The sequence below is a fragment of the Calonectris borealis genome, chromosome 3 (genome assembly GCF_964195595.1).
Source record: "Calonectris borealis chromosome 3, bCalBor7.hap1.2, whole genome shotgun sequence".
Taxonomy (NCBI): domain Eukaryota; kingdom Metazoa; phylum Chordata; class Aves; order Procellariiformes; family Procellariidae; genus Calonectris; species Calonectris borealis.
In genome coordinates, this window is record NC_134314.1 from 30,976,037 (window position 1) to 30,992,312 (window position 16,276).

The 16,276-nt window shown below is 37.1% G+C and overlaps 1 protein-coding gene across 1 annotated transcript in view; it reads right to left on the reverse strand.

Moving 5' to 3' along the window:
* The window catches only part of EYS (eyes shut homolog), a 958,850-nt gene that overhangs the window by 782,631 nt on the left and 159,943 nt on the right, over nt 1–16,276 (reverse strand). The window contains exon 11 of the mRNA XM_075145270.1: nt 13,514–13,618. Within this exon, the coding sequence (XP_075001371.1) occupies nt 13,514–13,618 (105 nt within the window). The remainder of the gene's footprint in view (nt 1–13,513; nt 13,619–16,276) is intronic.

Sequence of the window (16,276 nt, forward strand, 5' to 3'; positions counted from 1 at the left end):
ATTCTCCTAGAGAAGCTGGCGGCTCACGGCCTAGACAGGTCCACTCTTTGCTGGGTAAAAAACTGGCTGGACGGCCGAGCCCAGAGAGTTGTGGTGAATGGAGATAAATCCAGTTGGCGGCCGGTCATGAGCGGTGTTCCCCAAGGCTCAGTATTGGGACCAGTCCTGTTCAATATCTTTATCAACGATCTGGATGAGGGGATCGAGTGCTCCCTCAGTAAGTTTGCAGACGACTCCAAGTTGGGCGGGAGTGTTGATCTGCTCGAGGGTAGGAAGGCTCTGCAGAGGGACCTGGACAGGCTGGATCGATGGGCTGAGGCCAACTGTATGAGGTTCAACAAGGCCAAGTGCCGGGTCCTGCACTTCAGCCACAACAACCCCATGCAACGCTACAGGCTTGGGGAAGAGTGGCTGGAAAGCTGCCCAGAGGAAAAGGACCTGGGGGTGCTGATTGACAGCCGGCTGAACATGAGTCGGCAGTGTGCCCAGGTGGCCAAGAAGGTCAATGGCATCCTGGCCTGATTCAGTAATAGTGTGGCCAGCAGGAGCAGGGAGGCGATCGTGCCCCTGTACTCGGCTCTGGCGAGGCCGCACCTCGAATACTGTGTTCAGTTTTGGGCCCCTCACTACAAGAAGGACATGGAGGTGCTGGAGCATGTTCAGAGAAGGGCAACGAAGCTGGTGAAGGGCCTGGAGCACAAGTCTTCTGAGGAGTGGCTGAGGGAACAAGGACTGTTTAGTCTGGAGAAGAGGAGGCTGAGGGGAGACCTCATCGCGCTCTACAACTACCTGAAAGGAGGTTGTAGTGAGGTGGGTGTTGGTCTCTTCTCCCAAGTAACCAGCGATAGGACGAGAGGAAATGGCCTCAAGTTGTGCCAAGGGAGGTTTAGGCTGGACATTAGGAGAAATTTCTTTACTGAAAGAGTGGTCAGGCTTTGGAACAGGCTGCCCAGGGAAGTGGTGGAGTCCCCATCCCTGGAAGTATTTAAAAGACGTGTAGGTGAGGCGCTTAGGGACATGGTGTAGTGGGCATGGTAGTGTTGGGTTGATGGTTGGACTCGATGATCTTAGAGGTCTTTTCCAACCTTAATTATTCTATGATTCTAAGATACTATGTCTTTAAAAAAGTCAGTGTTCAACCAAAGAAAAATATAACCAGGTAGATGGTGCATAGATGAATAGACTATTTAAGAAAATACATAATGAAGGATAGTTGACATAACTGGTTCTCAAATTAAAGAAAAGTGAAATCTTTTGTGGAAAAGTCAATTAACTTTGTAAAGGGATCCCAATTTAATCATGTAGATAATCATTAAATTTGAGCATAACTAATAGCGTGGGTAGAGCTGCCCGAAGTTTTGGTACCTAATGCTGTAGTAAACCCCAGTGAGTTGTGCAGGTGCTCTTTTCTTAAGAAACATCTATGCCAAATTGATCACTGACAGCCTTTATTTTATTGCTAATTACATCAACATTGTTTTATTGTCATTACAGTGAACTGTGTGAATCTGGTCTAAGACCTTTGTGGTTGTGTTTGGCCTGAGTACCTGACTTTAAGGACTGCCTATTAAGGCTTGATACAACAACTGATGAATAATGTGGGAAGTCTAGACTGCAATTTGGCTGCAGCAAAACCATGCTATTAATTAGTTTAAGTTTTTATTTTCAGTTGTGGGAGGCATATGCAGCTACTGTGCAGTTTGCCTCAGGCATTGTCAGTGTACTTCAACAGTTCAGCCAGTAGCTTTACTATTTCAGTCCTGAGTTATTTTTTAAAAAGGACTGCTGATTACGTTGAACTTAATAAAATTGTGTGGTAGGTTTTGTGAGGTTTCATTTTATTGAACTTTTTAATGATGCCTTATTACAGCTTATTTTCACTGTCATTCTGCCCTTATCATCCTGCTGCACATAATTTCCCTCATGTTATTTCTTTGATGATTCACATTTAGTTATAATACATACACATTTTCCACTTGTCCTTTTCAGATCCAGTCAGTGGATTAAAGCAAAAAATTGTGCTTTATTAAAGTAGATGAACCCTTTTTGGAACCTTAATGGTATAATGAGAATAATAGAGAATAAAACTGTGTGAATCAAAAAAAAACCTATCCCCAAAATTAAGTTGTAAAGATGGAAGAAAAGCATGAGAATAAGTCTAAGGAGACCTCTGTCCACTTTTACTGCAGTGTCTCTAGTCACAGAGAAAATCACTTCAGCTGGGATTCATCTCATCTACCTTCAGCTGTCTAAAACTTAGTTTTCTAAGTCTAAGCTCTCTCAGTTTAAGCTCTGGTACAAGAGACTGGTATCTCTAGCAAAATGTTCATCCCACCTATATTCATGTTGTCTCTACAACTACAAAATAGGGAAAATATATTGTGGGAAAATATATCCAACCATTTCTTATTTTGTTCACAACAATGATGATTGCACTTAAAAAACAAACAAACAAAACCTGTTGAACTTTCTGTATCAGATTAATGCCTATTCTACTGTAAAATGAAAACACATACATAAAGCACATTTTATAATTGTCCCTAATATAAATAAGGAATCACGGACACTATTATAGTATAAACAAAGAAGTATCTTCTATCATGTATTTCACCTGACTTTTTTATTTGGATAAAATAGAAATATCTATCTATTGAAATAACATACAATGAAAGTCATGAGTAGCATGGAAGTAATGCAGAAACGGTTTTTGAAACTTGGAGAAGGGAAGTTGTCATGGAAACATCCGGGTTAGAAATCTTTTTGTTGTTACAATTTTATTTAGCTGCTGCTTAGTCTTTATGTCATTTTAATAAATTAATCTTCCTCAAGTCATTCATGATTTTATTTTTCTCAAAACAAGATGCTACGTTAAGAACTTTTCAGATGCGAGGCAATGACTAATGGCACATTTATCTATACTGAAATATGAAAAAATGAAAACTTCCATGTTACTCCTGCACTCTTCTAGCTGAAAGATTAAAAGAGAAAGATGAGTAAAAGAGTTAGTCACTCTCTCCATAAAAGGCTATCAAAGCATTCGAGACAATGTTTTACCTAGAGTGAACTAGAGGAAGAAGAAAACATGTATAAATGGTCCCGCAAAATTTGAAATGCTTAAATTATTTATTCTATATGAATGTAACATGTAAGATGAAAAGATTAACTAATAGAGCTCATCTAAAAAGTAAAAAAAAAAAAAAAAAAGTTTAAGATTAAAACAAGTAAAAAAAATAAGTACCAGGTTAATCAGAAAAGGAATGCAAATACTCAGGTGACAAAGTGAAAAAAAAATGCTTGCTAACTAGCCTGCCTGCAAGAAACAGAAGTTTAATTGGTCTGTATGAGCATACCTGCAACAAATAAGAGTTTTTAAATATCAATTATCATCAAACAAAAGAAGTGTTAAATACCATTGGGAGAAGAATGGAAAGGGCAACAAGTGGCACATCTTCAGAAAACAACCTGAAGAAATTAATGTAAAACAAACTTAAAAGCAAAAAAAATTAAGTGTTTCAAACAGCAATATAAATTGTTAAAATGACAAAAAACATGAGGGACAAATAAAAAACAGTCTGAAGACTGAGCCACATAAAAGAAGGAGAATGTGCAATGAAGCTACAAGGCCGTAAAATATACAGGCAATAAATCCATGGGTTTTGAGAGCATGCATGGTTTTTTTTGGAACAAGAGCAGATCTAGCACTCTCCACTGACATTTTTTTTCCTGCTAAAAATGCTGATTCACTGATAGCTAAAATGTTTTGTAGACACATTAGTCTTAACAAATCTTGGAGCGCAACATAGGTTCAAATACTATCCTTTAAGGCTTCCTCGTCACTTATCTGCCCTTCAGTTTTCTTGACAGACCATGTGAAGAATTACATTCACTCTGTATTGAGCCAACACCATATTAGCTCCAATATCACATATTAAATCAAATATCATATACTAGCTGCGTGTATATCATCACTGAAATCTCGTCTGCTATTCCTTCTGTTGATGAAGATCGCATTACGTTGTGCTTTTATTACCCTAAATTCGGAATATAAGTTAATCAATACTGATCAGTCCTTATGTTCTGATGAAAAAGATTACATGGGGACAGTGAGTGATGGAAAGAGACATACTGCTAATGTCTATCATATTTTCCTTAGTACTTTTAGTTCTGGCTGGAGTTTTTCTCTGCTCCAATGAAAAGGGCAGGAGTTTCTTCCCATAGAATTGATGGAAAACATCTTTCCAGAAGGTATTATTTAATACTGCAAGACTTCTTGCTGTGTTGGAACACAGATTTCAGACTCCTCTGAATTCCTTGCTTTTCCAGTGCTATCTTCCAGGCATATCTGCCATAGGTGCAGCACTTGCCTTTGTCAAAGTACTGAACAGAAGGTTTGTCTGGGGCCTTTCCACCCTGTTTACAGGGCTTATTGTTATGGTGCTTTCACCATATTTCAAGAACCTTAAACAGAATTCCTCATGTTAATTATATCTCTGGCTAACCTGGATTTAAATATTTTAGAACTTTCTTGGTGCAAACTTTGTACTTAGGTGCAAGACATACTTGAGGAGGTTAAAATACTGAAGGTTCCTATTTTTACTTTTATTAAATCTGTTGATGCCCAAGACTGGTGCTTGTGGGTGTGTGGTGGGTTCACCTTGGATGGCTGCCAGACCCCCACCCAGCTGCCTTCTCAATCCCCCTCCTCAACAGGACAGGGGGAGAAAATAAGATGAAAAATCTCGTGGCTTGAGATAAAGATAGGGAGATCACTTACCAGTGAGCATCATGGGCAAAACAGACTCAACTTGGAGAAAATGAATGTAATTTATTGCCAATTAAAAATGGAGTAGGATGGTGAGAAAGAAAGACAAAAGCTAAACCATCTTCTACCTATTCACCCCCCGCCCCTTTTTCCCAGTCTCAACTTCACTCTTTTATTCCTGACTCGTCTACCTCCTCCCACCAAAGAGCATAGGGGAATAGGGAATGGGGGATAGCAGTCAGTCCATAACAGCTCCTCTCTGCTGCTCCTTCCCTCTCACATTTCCCCTGCTCTGGTGTTGGTCTTTCCCACAGGCTGCAGTCCTTCAGGATAAACCTGCTCCAGCATGAGTCCTTTCCAGGACTGCAGTCCTTCAGGAAAAGACTGCTCCTGCATGGGCTTCCTCTCCACATGCCCCAGATCTTTTCAGGAGCCTGCTCCAGCATGGGCTTTCCATAGGCTGCAGCTTCCTTCAGGGCACATCCCCTGCTCTGGCGTGGGGTCCTCCAGAGGCTGCAGTATGGGTATCTGCTCCACTGTGCTCCTCCATGAGCTGCAGAGGGACAACCTGGCTCACCATGGTCTTCTCCATGATGTTGCAGGGGAATCTCTGCTCCGAAGCCTGGAGCACCTCCTCCCCCTCCTTCTTCTCTGACCTCGGTGTCTGCAGGGCTGTTTCTCACATATTTTTTCTGCACTGTTCTCTCTCACAAACTTCTGTGTAGCGTTTTACCCTTTCTTAAATACGTTTTTCCCAAGGTGCCACCACCTTGGCTGGGGAGCTCAGCTGTGCCCTGCGGTGGGTCTGTTGGAGCTGACTGGAACTGATTGTGTCCGTCACGGGGCAGTCCTGGCCTCTCCTCACAGGGGCCGCCCCTGCAGCCCCGCTGCCAGCGCCTTGCTATGGACACCCAATACACTGTGCACAACCAAATCCTTTAAAATGCTCTGTGCTAGATATCTAAAACACAACTAGTGAATTTAGTGTGCCTCAGTTTTTTGTTTTAGCTTTTTCAGTGTGCGTCTAATGATAAGTTCTAAAGTCATGACTCTTCCTCCACGAAGACTGGAAATTTGCCTGTGCACAAGAAACTCATGTGCCTGGAGATGCCGGTCACACAGTGCCAATGTCATCCACTCTGTCCACAATGGTCCATATATCAAGTGGGAGGCAGAGATCACATTTCCAGCAGCTACTCTTTTAGAAAGGTATAGATATAGAAATATATACCTTTATATAGATAAAGGTATATAGATAGACAGATGGTGTTCAGATGGTATATTCTATGCCTCAGAAAAGAAAGCCCTATAAAAGGATACAGTCTTAGCATTATAAAAAAAATCCCTTGAAGAAATTCACTGTTGATAATCATATGCCATAATCAACGAATACTGTTCATCACATAAATGGAAATACTATTCTCTAAAATGTTAAAGTTCAAATATAATGCTTGTAAAATCTCCTGTATAAGGTCATCGGAATATACCAAAAGACATATTAGCAGTGACCAGTCACCCAAGCTATATTATTATAAAATTACTTTCCTGTTAAATACTTTCAAAAGATGGTTACAGTGTTCACCTAAAAGCCACGCATGTCTACTTGCACAGAGAGAAAAGGAACTACGTAACAATGTCATACAGTATATAAAGACATTGTCCAATTTATGCTAGTCTGTCCTATTTCTTATCTTGAGATGCAAAAAAATTTGTACTCTATCACAAAAGCAGAATCCCACAAGAGTCCATTACTTAAAGTAACCTATACCTTTTGATGGATGGAGGTCTTACGTTGTGATACAAAATTAGACTATAGTACAGGGAAATAAAAAAAAAACATTTAAAAAACTCTGATAACAACCAAACCCAAATGCTTAAAAGGCAAGAGTTTTCTCTAGTTATGTTTTTTTAAAAGTTAAGACTCTAGTTATGTCAGGTTTCCAGCAATGCTGAGATATATTTATGTGAATTAATGATCTGTACGATTAAATGACCTCATTTCATCCTATTTAGTGACAATATCTTATCAATAGCAGGATGGAGTACTAGAATAATTTCTAAGAAATATCTCAGCTGTACCATAGAGAATTTTAATGAATTATTTTTAAAGCTGCTGAAAGGAGCTTTGTAATATGAAAATAATAGTGTTAAAATTGACAACACATTAAGACAATGAACTACCTGACTGTAACTAATAAAGCATAAGGTATATATCCATAAAATTAGCACATACAAATTTTAGATTTGCTAAATACATATAGTTCTTCTGATTTCTTAACAAGGAAGAGCAATCCTGCTTCTCAAGGATGGAGGAACTGTATATGTAAACTAAAACTAAAAAAGGTCATTTTTTCATCATTTTAACTGATTGTTTAGGTTACAGAAGCATCTGGGGTAGATCTGGGTAGCTGTCTAGAGAAAGAAGGCACACCTAAACTGGCACCAAGGATCCAGGTGAGGGTTAGAGATACAATTCAAATTTTGATGAGCAGAAGCCAGTGATCAGAAATCTCAGCTCAGTGATGGCTTTCTGCCATCAGCATTGTTCTGCAGTTCATATTAGCAGAACCAATTATTTGACTAACTTGTGGTATTAAATATATTGTGTAAAAATTCACTCTGGAGCAATGTAGAACTTGCAGCAGATTTCCTAAATCAAAGTTGATTGTTTTAGCCCTCAGGCCATCCTCCTTTTCAGCTAGATGAAGAATTTCCTTATTGGTGTTCTCTTAGTTTCTAAAACGTGAGTTTTCTTTCTGGAATAAAAAAAAATAGTTTGTTGTCATGTTTAACCCTACCAAGTTTTTGACATTTTTGACACTGGATAGGTGGATGAAAAAGGAATCGAGCATACTCTTCCCAAATTTAAAGTTTTCCAGAAGTAAGAGTTCTTTCCAAGTTTTTATGCACTTCTCTGTTACTCAGTATTGAATTCTTATCCATTATATTTAAATATTTCAGCAGTCTGTGGTCATTGTGCATTTATTCCAGCTACAGCCTACTTTAAAAGTATGTAAATATTCATTACAAATTATTGAAGGTCTTGGACTAGAAATGTCTACACCATGACTTTTTTTTTTTTTTTAAATTTTGGTTTATTACGGCCCTAAATGTACTCTGAGATAGAGAAATACAGACATACATATTCAAAATGCATGCAATTTTTTGAAATATCTTTTCTTCGCTTTTAAAATTGTTCTTGTATCCACCCAAGTTTCTTCTTCTAAGAATATATTGAACATGTTTATAGGATGCTCAGTGGAAAACAATGAATGGATTTCATATAATACAACACTATACATTCCTCACAAAAAAATTCAAATTACTAATACTTGCTGTTTTGGCACCATAAATAGCTAAAACGTATCACTAAGGGTGTTCATCGTACTTCACTAGTTTCCGTTCACATGTGCAGACTTACGAGTTTGCCTGATTTCAGTTGAAACAGAACAGATATGAAGATTGATGTGCTAATTTTTCTCTAACTTTTTACTTAATTATTATTTCTTACATTAAAAAAGTGAGGTTGAATTTGTATAGCTGAAGAGAACACGTCCTTCATCATAAATATTTATCTTTTGAAAAACTTTGTTAATTTCTTCAAAGATTTTTTTTTTTGAGAAAGGATTGGGGATAAATATGATTTTGTATTTTTGTATGAGGGTTAAAACATGATTTGGCAGAAGACATACTATATGAACTGCTAATGAATTGAAGTAATGCTTCGGTATTTGTGTTACTGTTGTGATTGTAGATTGTAGATGTAGTGCATCAATGAATCCAAGCTAGGCTAATCTCTTCAGCCATCAGAAGGATTAATACTGAGGTTCAGCTAACAGTAGCAAAGTTCTCAGAGGTAATTTAGTTTCCTGGCATTTAGATAGAGAAGACACATCTACTCATACTTTAAAGAGAATATTTTCTGCACATATGAGATATGAAATGTGAATCAGTAAAATAAGAATTCAGTAAAAATACCGAAAATTTCAAATTCCAGGAAATTTTTGCCATAAAGAGGGCAGAATTTGATCTCTAAAAATAAGAAGCATATTTTAACAATTTTAAGTTATTCATTACTGTAATGCTTTAAATCTATCAATGTATCTTATTTACTTAAATATTTTTATGTGATAAATTATTTTCCACAACTCTCTTGAAATTTTTGTGATGTGTTCCTTACTATTCTAAGGCTTTTTATTTTAGATTCTAAGGCTTTTAATTTAGATAAATAAAAATTATTTTGGCATTATTCACTGTCATTTTAATGATGATATGTAGCACGAACATTCTAGCAATTAGATTTTATTTTGGAAGGTTCCTATTGAAGTTACCTATTGATTTATGCTGTATTTAGTAGTGAAAGAAATGAAGAAAATGCTTGCAATTTTGCATGGCATCAAGATCTCTTATTTTTATGACTGATGTAAATAAGTTTTTTCAGTAATATTCTATAGAGTAATTAAAAATAAGATAACAGTACCATAAATAATTCAAAAAATAGGAAATATATTTCACATGCTTAGTAAAAACTTTACTGTACTATTTTTAAATCATTTTTAAAAATTGTTCTCAAAATGAAAAAAAAATGTGCTCTTACGGAAAAGTATAAGTGCTGTGCTAAATTCAAATACTTTGTTTTTTGGAACATAATATAAACATATTTAATACGCTGAAGAACATCAGTATTGTAAAAAAAATCTCATTTTGGTTGCATCTGACAGTATGTGTTCAGTATTTTCTATATATTAATTACAGAAGTGTGCAATTTTAGTGTGCCTTGGTTTCTAATAACACAGTGACTATTGGTGATGGAAAAAACCCAGCAACTTTGGAATTACCAGTGGAGAAAATACTGAGATCTTCACACTTGCATTTATGACAATCTCTAAAAATTGAGACTGTCTTGGAAAGTTCATACAGAGATAAACATGGCAGACTGGAGCTTGGACTGTTGGAGGATTGCCCTGGTGAAACAGAGTTCCCATTGTTCATTTTACATGCATTTCCCACTTCAAATTCTTCTTTAAATAAAATAAAAATGGAAGACCACAAGAATCAATCAAAAGCAGTTTGATCAGTCTATAAATCTTCTCTGACAATGGAATTCTCTTAACTCTAGCCAACGGCACTATGTTAGTAGCTCTGCACTTCTTAAATATAGTACTTTATAAAGACACAATATCTGAAAGAGCTTACTTCAGTATCAGAAGCAGCGTAACTATTAGCATAGCTTTCTTGTTGGGTTAATGAACCTTGTTTGTTAATCAGGCTAATTAGCTTGCTTTCTTCAGATCCAACCAAATGTCTACACCACACAATACAGTGAAGAATCCAGCCTTTCTTCCATCATGTTTGCATTCTCATTGGGGCAGTTATGCATTTCCAGAGACAAAACCACATATCATGTGTAACCACATGAGCTTTTGAAAAAATATATATCTTAATAATAAAAATTCCTACTGTTACATCCAGTTTGCAGAAAGAAACTATCTAAGATAAAAGAAGATACAAAACACTCTCTCCTTTCAAAACATATAGGTTTACTATTTATGCAGCATCTCTTCACTATTAAGCCATGCCAAGATAATTCATTAAGCTATCTTCACCCACTGCTAATACAAAACTCTTCAGGAGTTCTTCCAGATTTAGCTTAGCTTAGCATCAAGAGTTTATGAAGCGAAAACTAAAAGGAAATTCATCCTTTTCCTTCTAAATTGTACGTCAAGATAACTTATGCTTTCATATCCCCAGATAAATGGCATTACTGTTATGGCATAATTTGTAGAAAAAAACTCATTAAATTTTAATGTATGTAACTCTCAACTATGATTGCCTTTAAATTTTTTAGTCGAAGTTAAAAAATAGTGCTGCTCACTTTTGATATGGCAGAGGTGCTACTGACATATTTCTTGCCCAGCAAAGGTATCTTAACCTGTATCTAGTAAAATAGAGTTACAATTCCTCATAAAATAATAATTTAAATAAAAATAGAAATAGAACCTCCACTGCATATAGAGGAAAGTTCTTTACATTCAGTATTTTTGGCAGATTTGATAATATTGAAAGGTCTAATTTGGGAAGACATCACCATGCACCTAAAAATCAGGTGCAGCCAGAGACTGTTTCAGACAACAGCAGGCAAAGCAGAAAAGTCGAAAGATAACAGCCACCTACCTAATGAATAAAAATGTATTCCAAAGAAAAACAGGCAGTGAAAAACAAGTTATTAGTGGTCTGGTCAGACAGACAGTTGCAGGTACAAGTATTTTCATTTGCAAGAACTTGATCAATAGGGCATATCCAAATTCTCTGTGCTCCCTTTTGTTACTGAATACATGTGATTTATTCAATGATTTTATTATTTATTTATTTACTGTTACTTACTTGCTAAAAGCCAGCAACTAATAAGCAAAACCTATTTTTTTTTCAGAAATCCAATATGACACTGGTTGTCAATGAAAGTATGGAGGCATAAATTGTCATTTTTCACTTAAGGATTGGCTCGAGTTAGCTGTCTTATCTTTTGAAGTGATACTCTTGTTAGAACCAAGCTAGCAGTAAAAATATTCAGTAATGTAGCGACTTTTGTTTTCAGGCAATTTACAGACATTATCTATTTAATCATTGCAATATCTTTGTGAGATGGTTACATTTGTTTATCTGCACCTTCAGCTACAGAATATGAACTGGGATATTAATTAATTTACCCAAGGGCACAGAGGCAATCTGTATCACATTTAGATTAAAATTCTCCTCTTTTCAGCTCATTGTTAGGTATGCACATCACTACACAATTTTCCCTCTCTCTAATTCAACTTGCTATTATATTAATAATGCAGCTGCAAATAGTAATACAGAAAGTCTTAACTCTTCAAAAATAACTTATCATTTCTACCGATAACCTCTGGTTCACTGTGAGTTACTTGATCCTTTGACTGATGATGGTGAAGAATCACTGCTATGCACAGCATTTTAATAGAGTCAATAGAATGAAACTCACAGTTTCTGGTGTATATGTGTCCATTACATAAACCTCATTGTTCCAGGTGAATACCTGGATTAACCTCAAAGGCACAATGCAAAGGAATGAATAGTTACAGACACTCAAACCATACATGCACACACACACTGAGAATGTTAATAAAAATTAATTGGATAAGGCCTGTCTACAAAGTGACTGACTTTAAAGAGGCACAAACAACCTACTAAGACAACGTCATAACAATTTTCTTTCCTATCACTGACACACATTCTGCTGTGTGAAAGAGATCTCCTTTCAGATCTGCAGAAGGAGGTGCAGGATGCTTATGTCTAAAATCCACTATATATAAGAGTGTTAGCAAACACCAATGGGAGTTAAACATGCGATAGCAAAGCAGTGCACTGAGTCTGAGAATCTCCATCTCAGAAGAACAAAGGAGGTAATGTTTGTATTAATGTTTAGCTACAGCCCGTATTCAGTAAAGCATTTGAACACATGCCTACATTTGTCCCAATGAAGCAACAAACATGAAAGCATCATCTTACCTTTGAAGATATAACTCAGTATTGTCTTCAGTTCCCAGCTCAGTAGGATACCACCCTTAAAGTATTTAAGGGTCTCTTGATATTAAGTACATTAAAGTCCTCTCAAAATCAGTTGCTTTGCTTAAAAGGGATGGTTAGAGACTTGTGTTTCAGTACTCTGACATTTCCAGGTTTTACTGATCACTATCAGTTTCTCTTCTAAACACCCCGGTACTGTAAGCCTTCTTAGACCATGACTGTATAAAATTAGTTTTTCTGACCTTATTTTCCATAGTAACAATGAACTTATAAATGCACATGTCAAAAACAAAAACCTTTTTAGAATTTATCAGTAATTTCTTATCTATATTTATGAATGAACTTACCAGTTGCTAAATCTCTACCCCAGCCTCCTTTGGCTACAATGATTATAGAAAATGGAGAAAGCCTGCTAATCCTGGTCAAAGGATGTCTAAGGTCAGGAATTTCTAACCCAACCTTTTCTATGTTTTCTTAGTCAACATACAGTAACATGCAAAATCCCAAATTATACAGTGTATATATAATTAGCAAAGCAAAATCTTCAACATTATATTTCTTTCTTCTTTTATTTTGCTGGGTCTTTTTACAGTGTGAACTTAGTTCAGTTGCCACTTGACCTGATGCATCTTAGATGTCCCTTATATCCTGTACCATATCTTCCAACCTCATACAATATCTTGGATACTTAAGGGCACTTCAGATGGCACAAAGTGCACATGCTCAGGCAATCAGATTGAGGTCATACATATTTTAGAGCAGTCTTCAACTCTTCTAGGTGTGAGTAATATGGCCAACAGAACAGGATTTTAAAGACTGGGATTTGGGGTGTTTGTTCAATTTCAACATGTTTTGCTGCCTAAAACCTATATTTTTGAAGGAATGGGTTGCTATAAGGTGTCTTTACAAATAGACGCTAAATAATTGGAAATCCCCAGTTCTGCAATATTTCTTTACCAGTATGTTCCAGTATTCAAGTACATTTTAATATAAGTAATCTATTATTTATAAAAATTAGTCACAGACAATTTGTCATGGACGCTCATTGAGAAAATTTTCCTTGTTATTAGTCTAAATAACTAGCTCTGTATCTTTCAAAATGTAAGCAAAATGCTTTCACAAGACTTTATAGCATCTGAGTAACATAGAAGAACTCGCACACTATGCCAAGCTAGCAATTTTAGTATGAAATCTATAAATGCTTACCAAAGGGGCAATTGCATTTGAAGCCATTTATGTCCTCTTCACAGGTTCCTCCATTCCAACAGGGTCGGTCTAGACACTCATTCATGCGAGCAGAACATGTTTCTCCTGAAATTTTAGATTAAAAAAAAAAAAAGACAAATGTGCTGATCTGTTCAAATCATAGAGACATATTTGTAATCAAAAAGGACTACAGGATTGTCACAGTCTAAATACTGACCCCACTGGCCAAGGTGCACTTACTGAGTACACAGGGATACTGATAGACATCCTGTGTGTCATGAATTTTTCTGCTTCATTGGTTACAAGACAGTCCATTTTGACACGCAATGTTGGAAACATGACAATCAGGAAAATAGAAAGCTTTCCCACTGAGGGTTTGCATAATCCTGGAGGTTTTTTCCATTATACAAAATTACTATATTCAGGCAATTTTTGTTCAGTTGTGCAATCATTTTCTTTCTTTTCAGTCACTGTCTCCTTTGAAAAAGAATGGCGAAGTATCATTGCATATAAAAATCAGGCCAACACTAATTTACAGAGAATTATGTGTAGCAGTAGAGTTCAGCTTATGTTCTACAGAAAGTTGTCGGTACTATGATACTGGATATTTCTCTTTCTCCATGTAACACAAAGGAGGAGGACTATCAAGTCACTGAAGAATATTTAATGAGGCAAAATACAGATGAGAGGGAATGCCATACTTAAAAACAAAGGTAGGAAGTATAGTCAAATGTGGATTTGTAATCTACAACAAGGGTTGCTTTGATTTGTAACAGGAAAAGCTATTTCTAGCCACAGGAATACAGAGGCAAATCATATATTCAGTACTTATCACAGGCCAGCAGTGTACAAAGCATGCTGGGCTTTCTGTGAACCTCACAGAAGAAGATAAAACCAAAAGGAATGCTGAAATTCCTCTGAATTCTTTGCATTGTGGAAAATACTTGGTCTCTTATCTAGAGCACACATACATGCCCTCTCATACAATCATAGGAACCAAGACAGTCAGCTCTCAAAACCTGTATTTAGTGAATCTACTAGATATAAAAAGCCTTCATTGGAGAAGCCCATAGTAACACCAAGGTCTGTGGTGGTGCATTCCCCCTCCCACACTTCCTACGCCGCTCCACGGTCTCAGAAACTCCTGTTAAACCTTGGCCTTGGTGTAATGGGTCAGGCAGCGAAACTTCCCTTTACCGTATCAGGAACTCTTGCATAGCTGAGGTTGGGGAATGTACTGATCGTACCAGAAACTTCGACTGCCTGGCCCAAGTGGAGGATGAGAGCGGGGATAATTGTCGTCCCCTGATACCCTTATCTGAGTCCTAGCTCAAGTGGAATGATACCATTGTTACTGAAACATTGAGAGTTTTGACAGATGACTAAAGTCAATCACCTTGCGACCCTATAAACAGCGGTCCTAAGTGAGGCCCTTTGAGCTCTCCTGGACCACAGCGGGCTGCGCTGTACTCTCCCTCTGAGTGGGATGCTTCTCAGAGTTAGCGAACTCTTGAGTTTGCAATATTTGGAGGAATGTCGCCGAGTGGCACGGGACCTGGGCTGCAACACTCCTCGGCTGAAACACTCCTTGAGGCTCAATCCTTCGCCTGTTGAGAAACGCTGAGACATTTGATGTGAGTATTTCACTGAACTAGAGGGGAATTTTTTACAGGTATATCTTTGTATATTTATCTATTTTTTGTGTCTATGTATGTGTGTGTGTGAATTGATGGAGGTACCTGCTAGCAAATATATTCTGCTAGAATCTTATGATCTATCTTAAGATTGGGAATGAACCTTAGACTACTGCTAAACATATATAATCCTTTAGACATAAACCATTGACCAAGACTGAGACTAAGATTGGATCCAGCTGGGTCTACTCTGAACCTCGTGACTCAATGGGAGGGTCTCCCTTAACCTTTTCATCCTCAGCCACTGCATAAATCATCCCAACTCAATTCCAACATGATGTCCTGGTTTTGGCTTGGATAGAGTTAATTTTCTTCCTAGTAGATGGTATAGTGCTGTGTTTTTTAGATTTAGTATGAGAATAATGTTGATAACACACTGATGTTTTAGTTGTTGCTAAGTAATGTTTACATAGTCAAGGACTTTTCAGCTTCACATGCTCTTTTCCTTTGTATGCTTCATCTGTGTAGTAAGTGATAGAGTGAACCTTGCCATTGAACTCTGTTAAGTGGTACTTTTATAAATTCCTATTAAAATCACTTTCTGCTAATACCTTTGACAGTGATTCTTTAAGCAGCCTCTAAACCACTCATTCGTGACAAGGTTCTCTTCCACATGTAGACTTACGACAGAGTGGCTCCTATTAGGGCTTTTTCCTGCCTCTAAACATGCTCTGCATTTTCCTTAAAACTTCAACATATCTGGATGAAAAGGGGGAGGCACAAGCAGAGACCAGGGTGAGTTCAGGTAACTCAGTAAACTAAAAAGCTATCTGCTAGTAGCAGCTGTTGAGTGCTGCTTGTGTCTGAGTGTGCTGTGGCACTAGCGAGGAATACAGTCAGTCAGGACTGGCCAAAATATAAATCCTTTTCTAGGTTCTTTTAATTTTTAAAATTTTCTTTGAAGTGCTGATAAGGTAACAGCACTATGTGCAACCTTTCTGATCTAATTCTCATATTTTGCTTTCCTTATGTTTTCTAGTTCAGATCCATTTCCACAGTTAAGTCCCTGATTATGGTAGGTATCTTTTGAGGAAGATAAATGGAAGTGCATCGGCATCTGTTCTCTTCT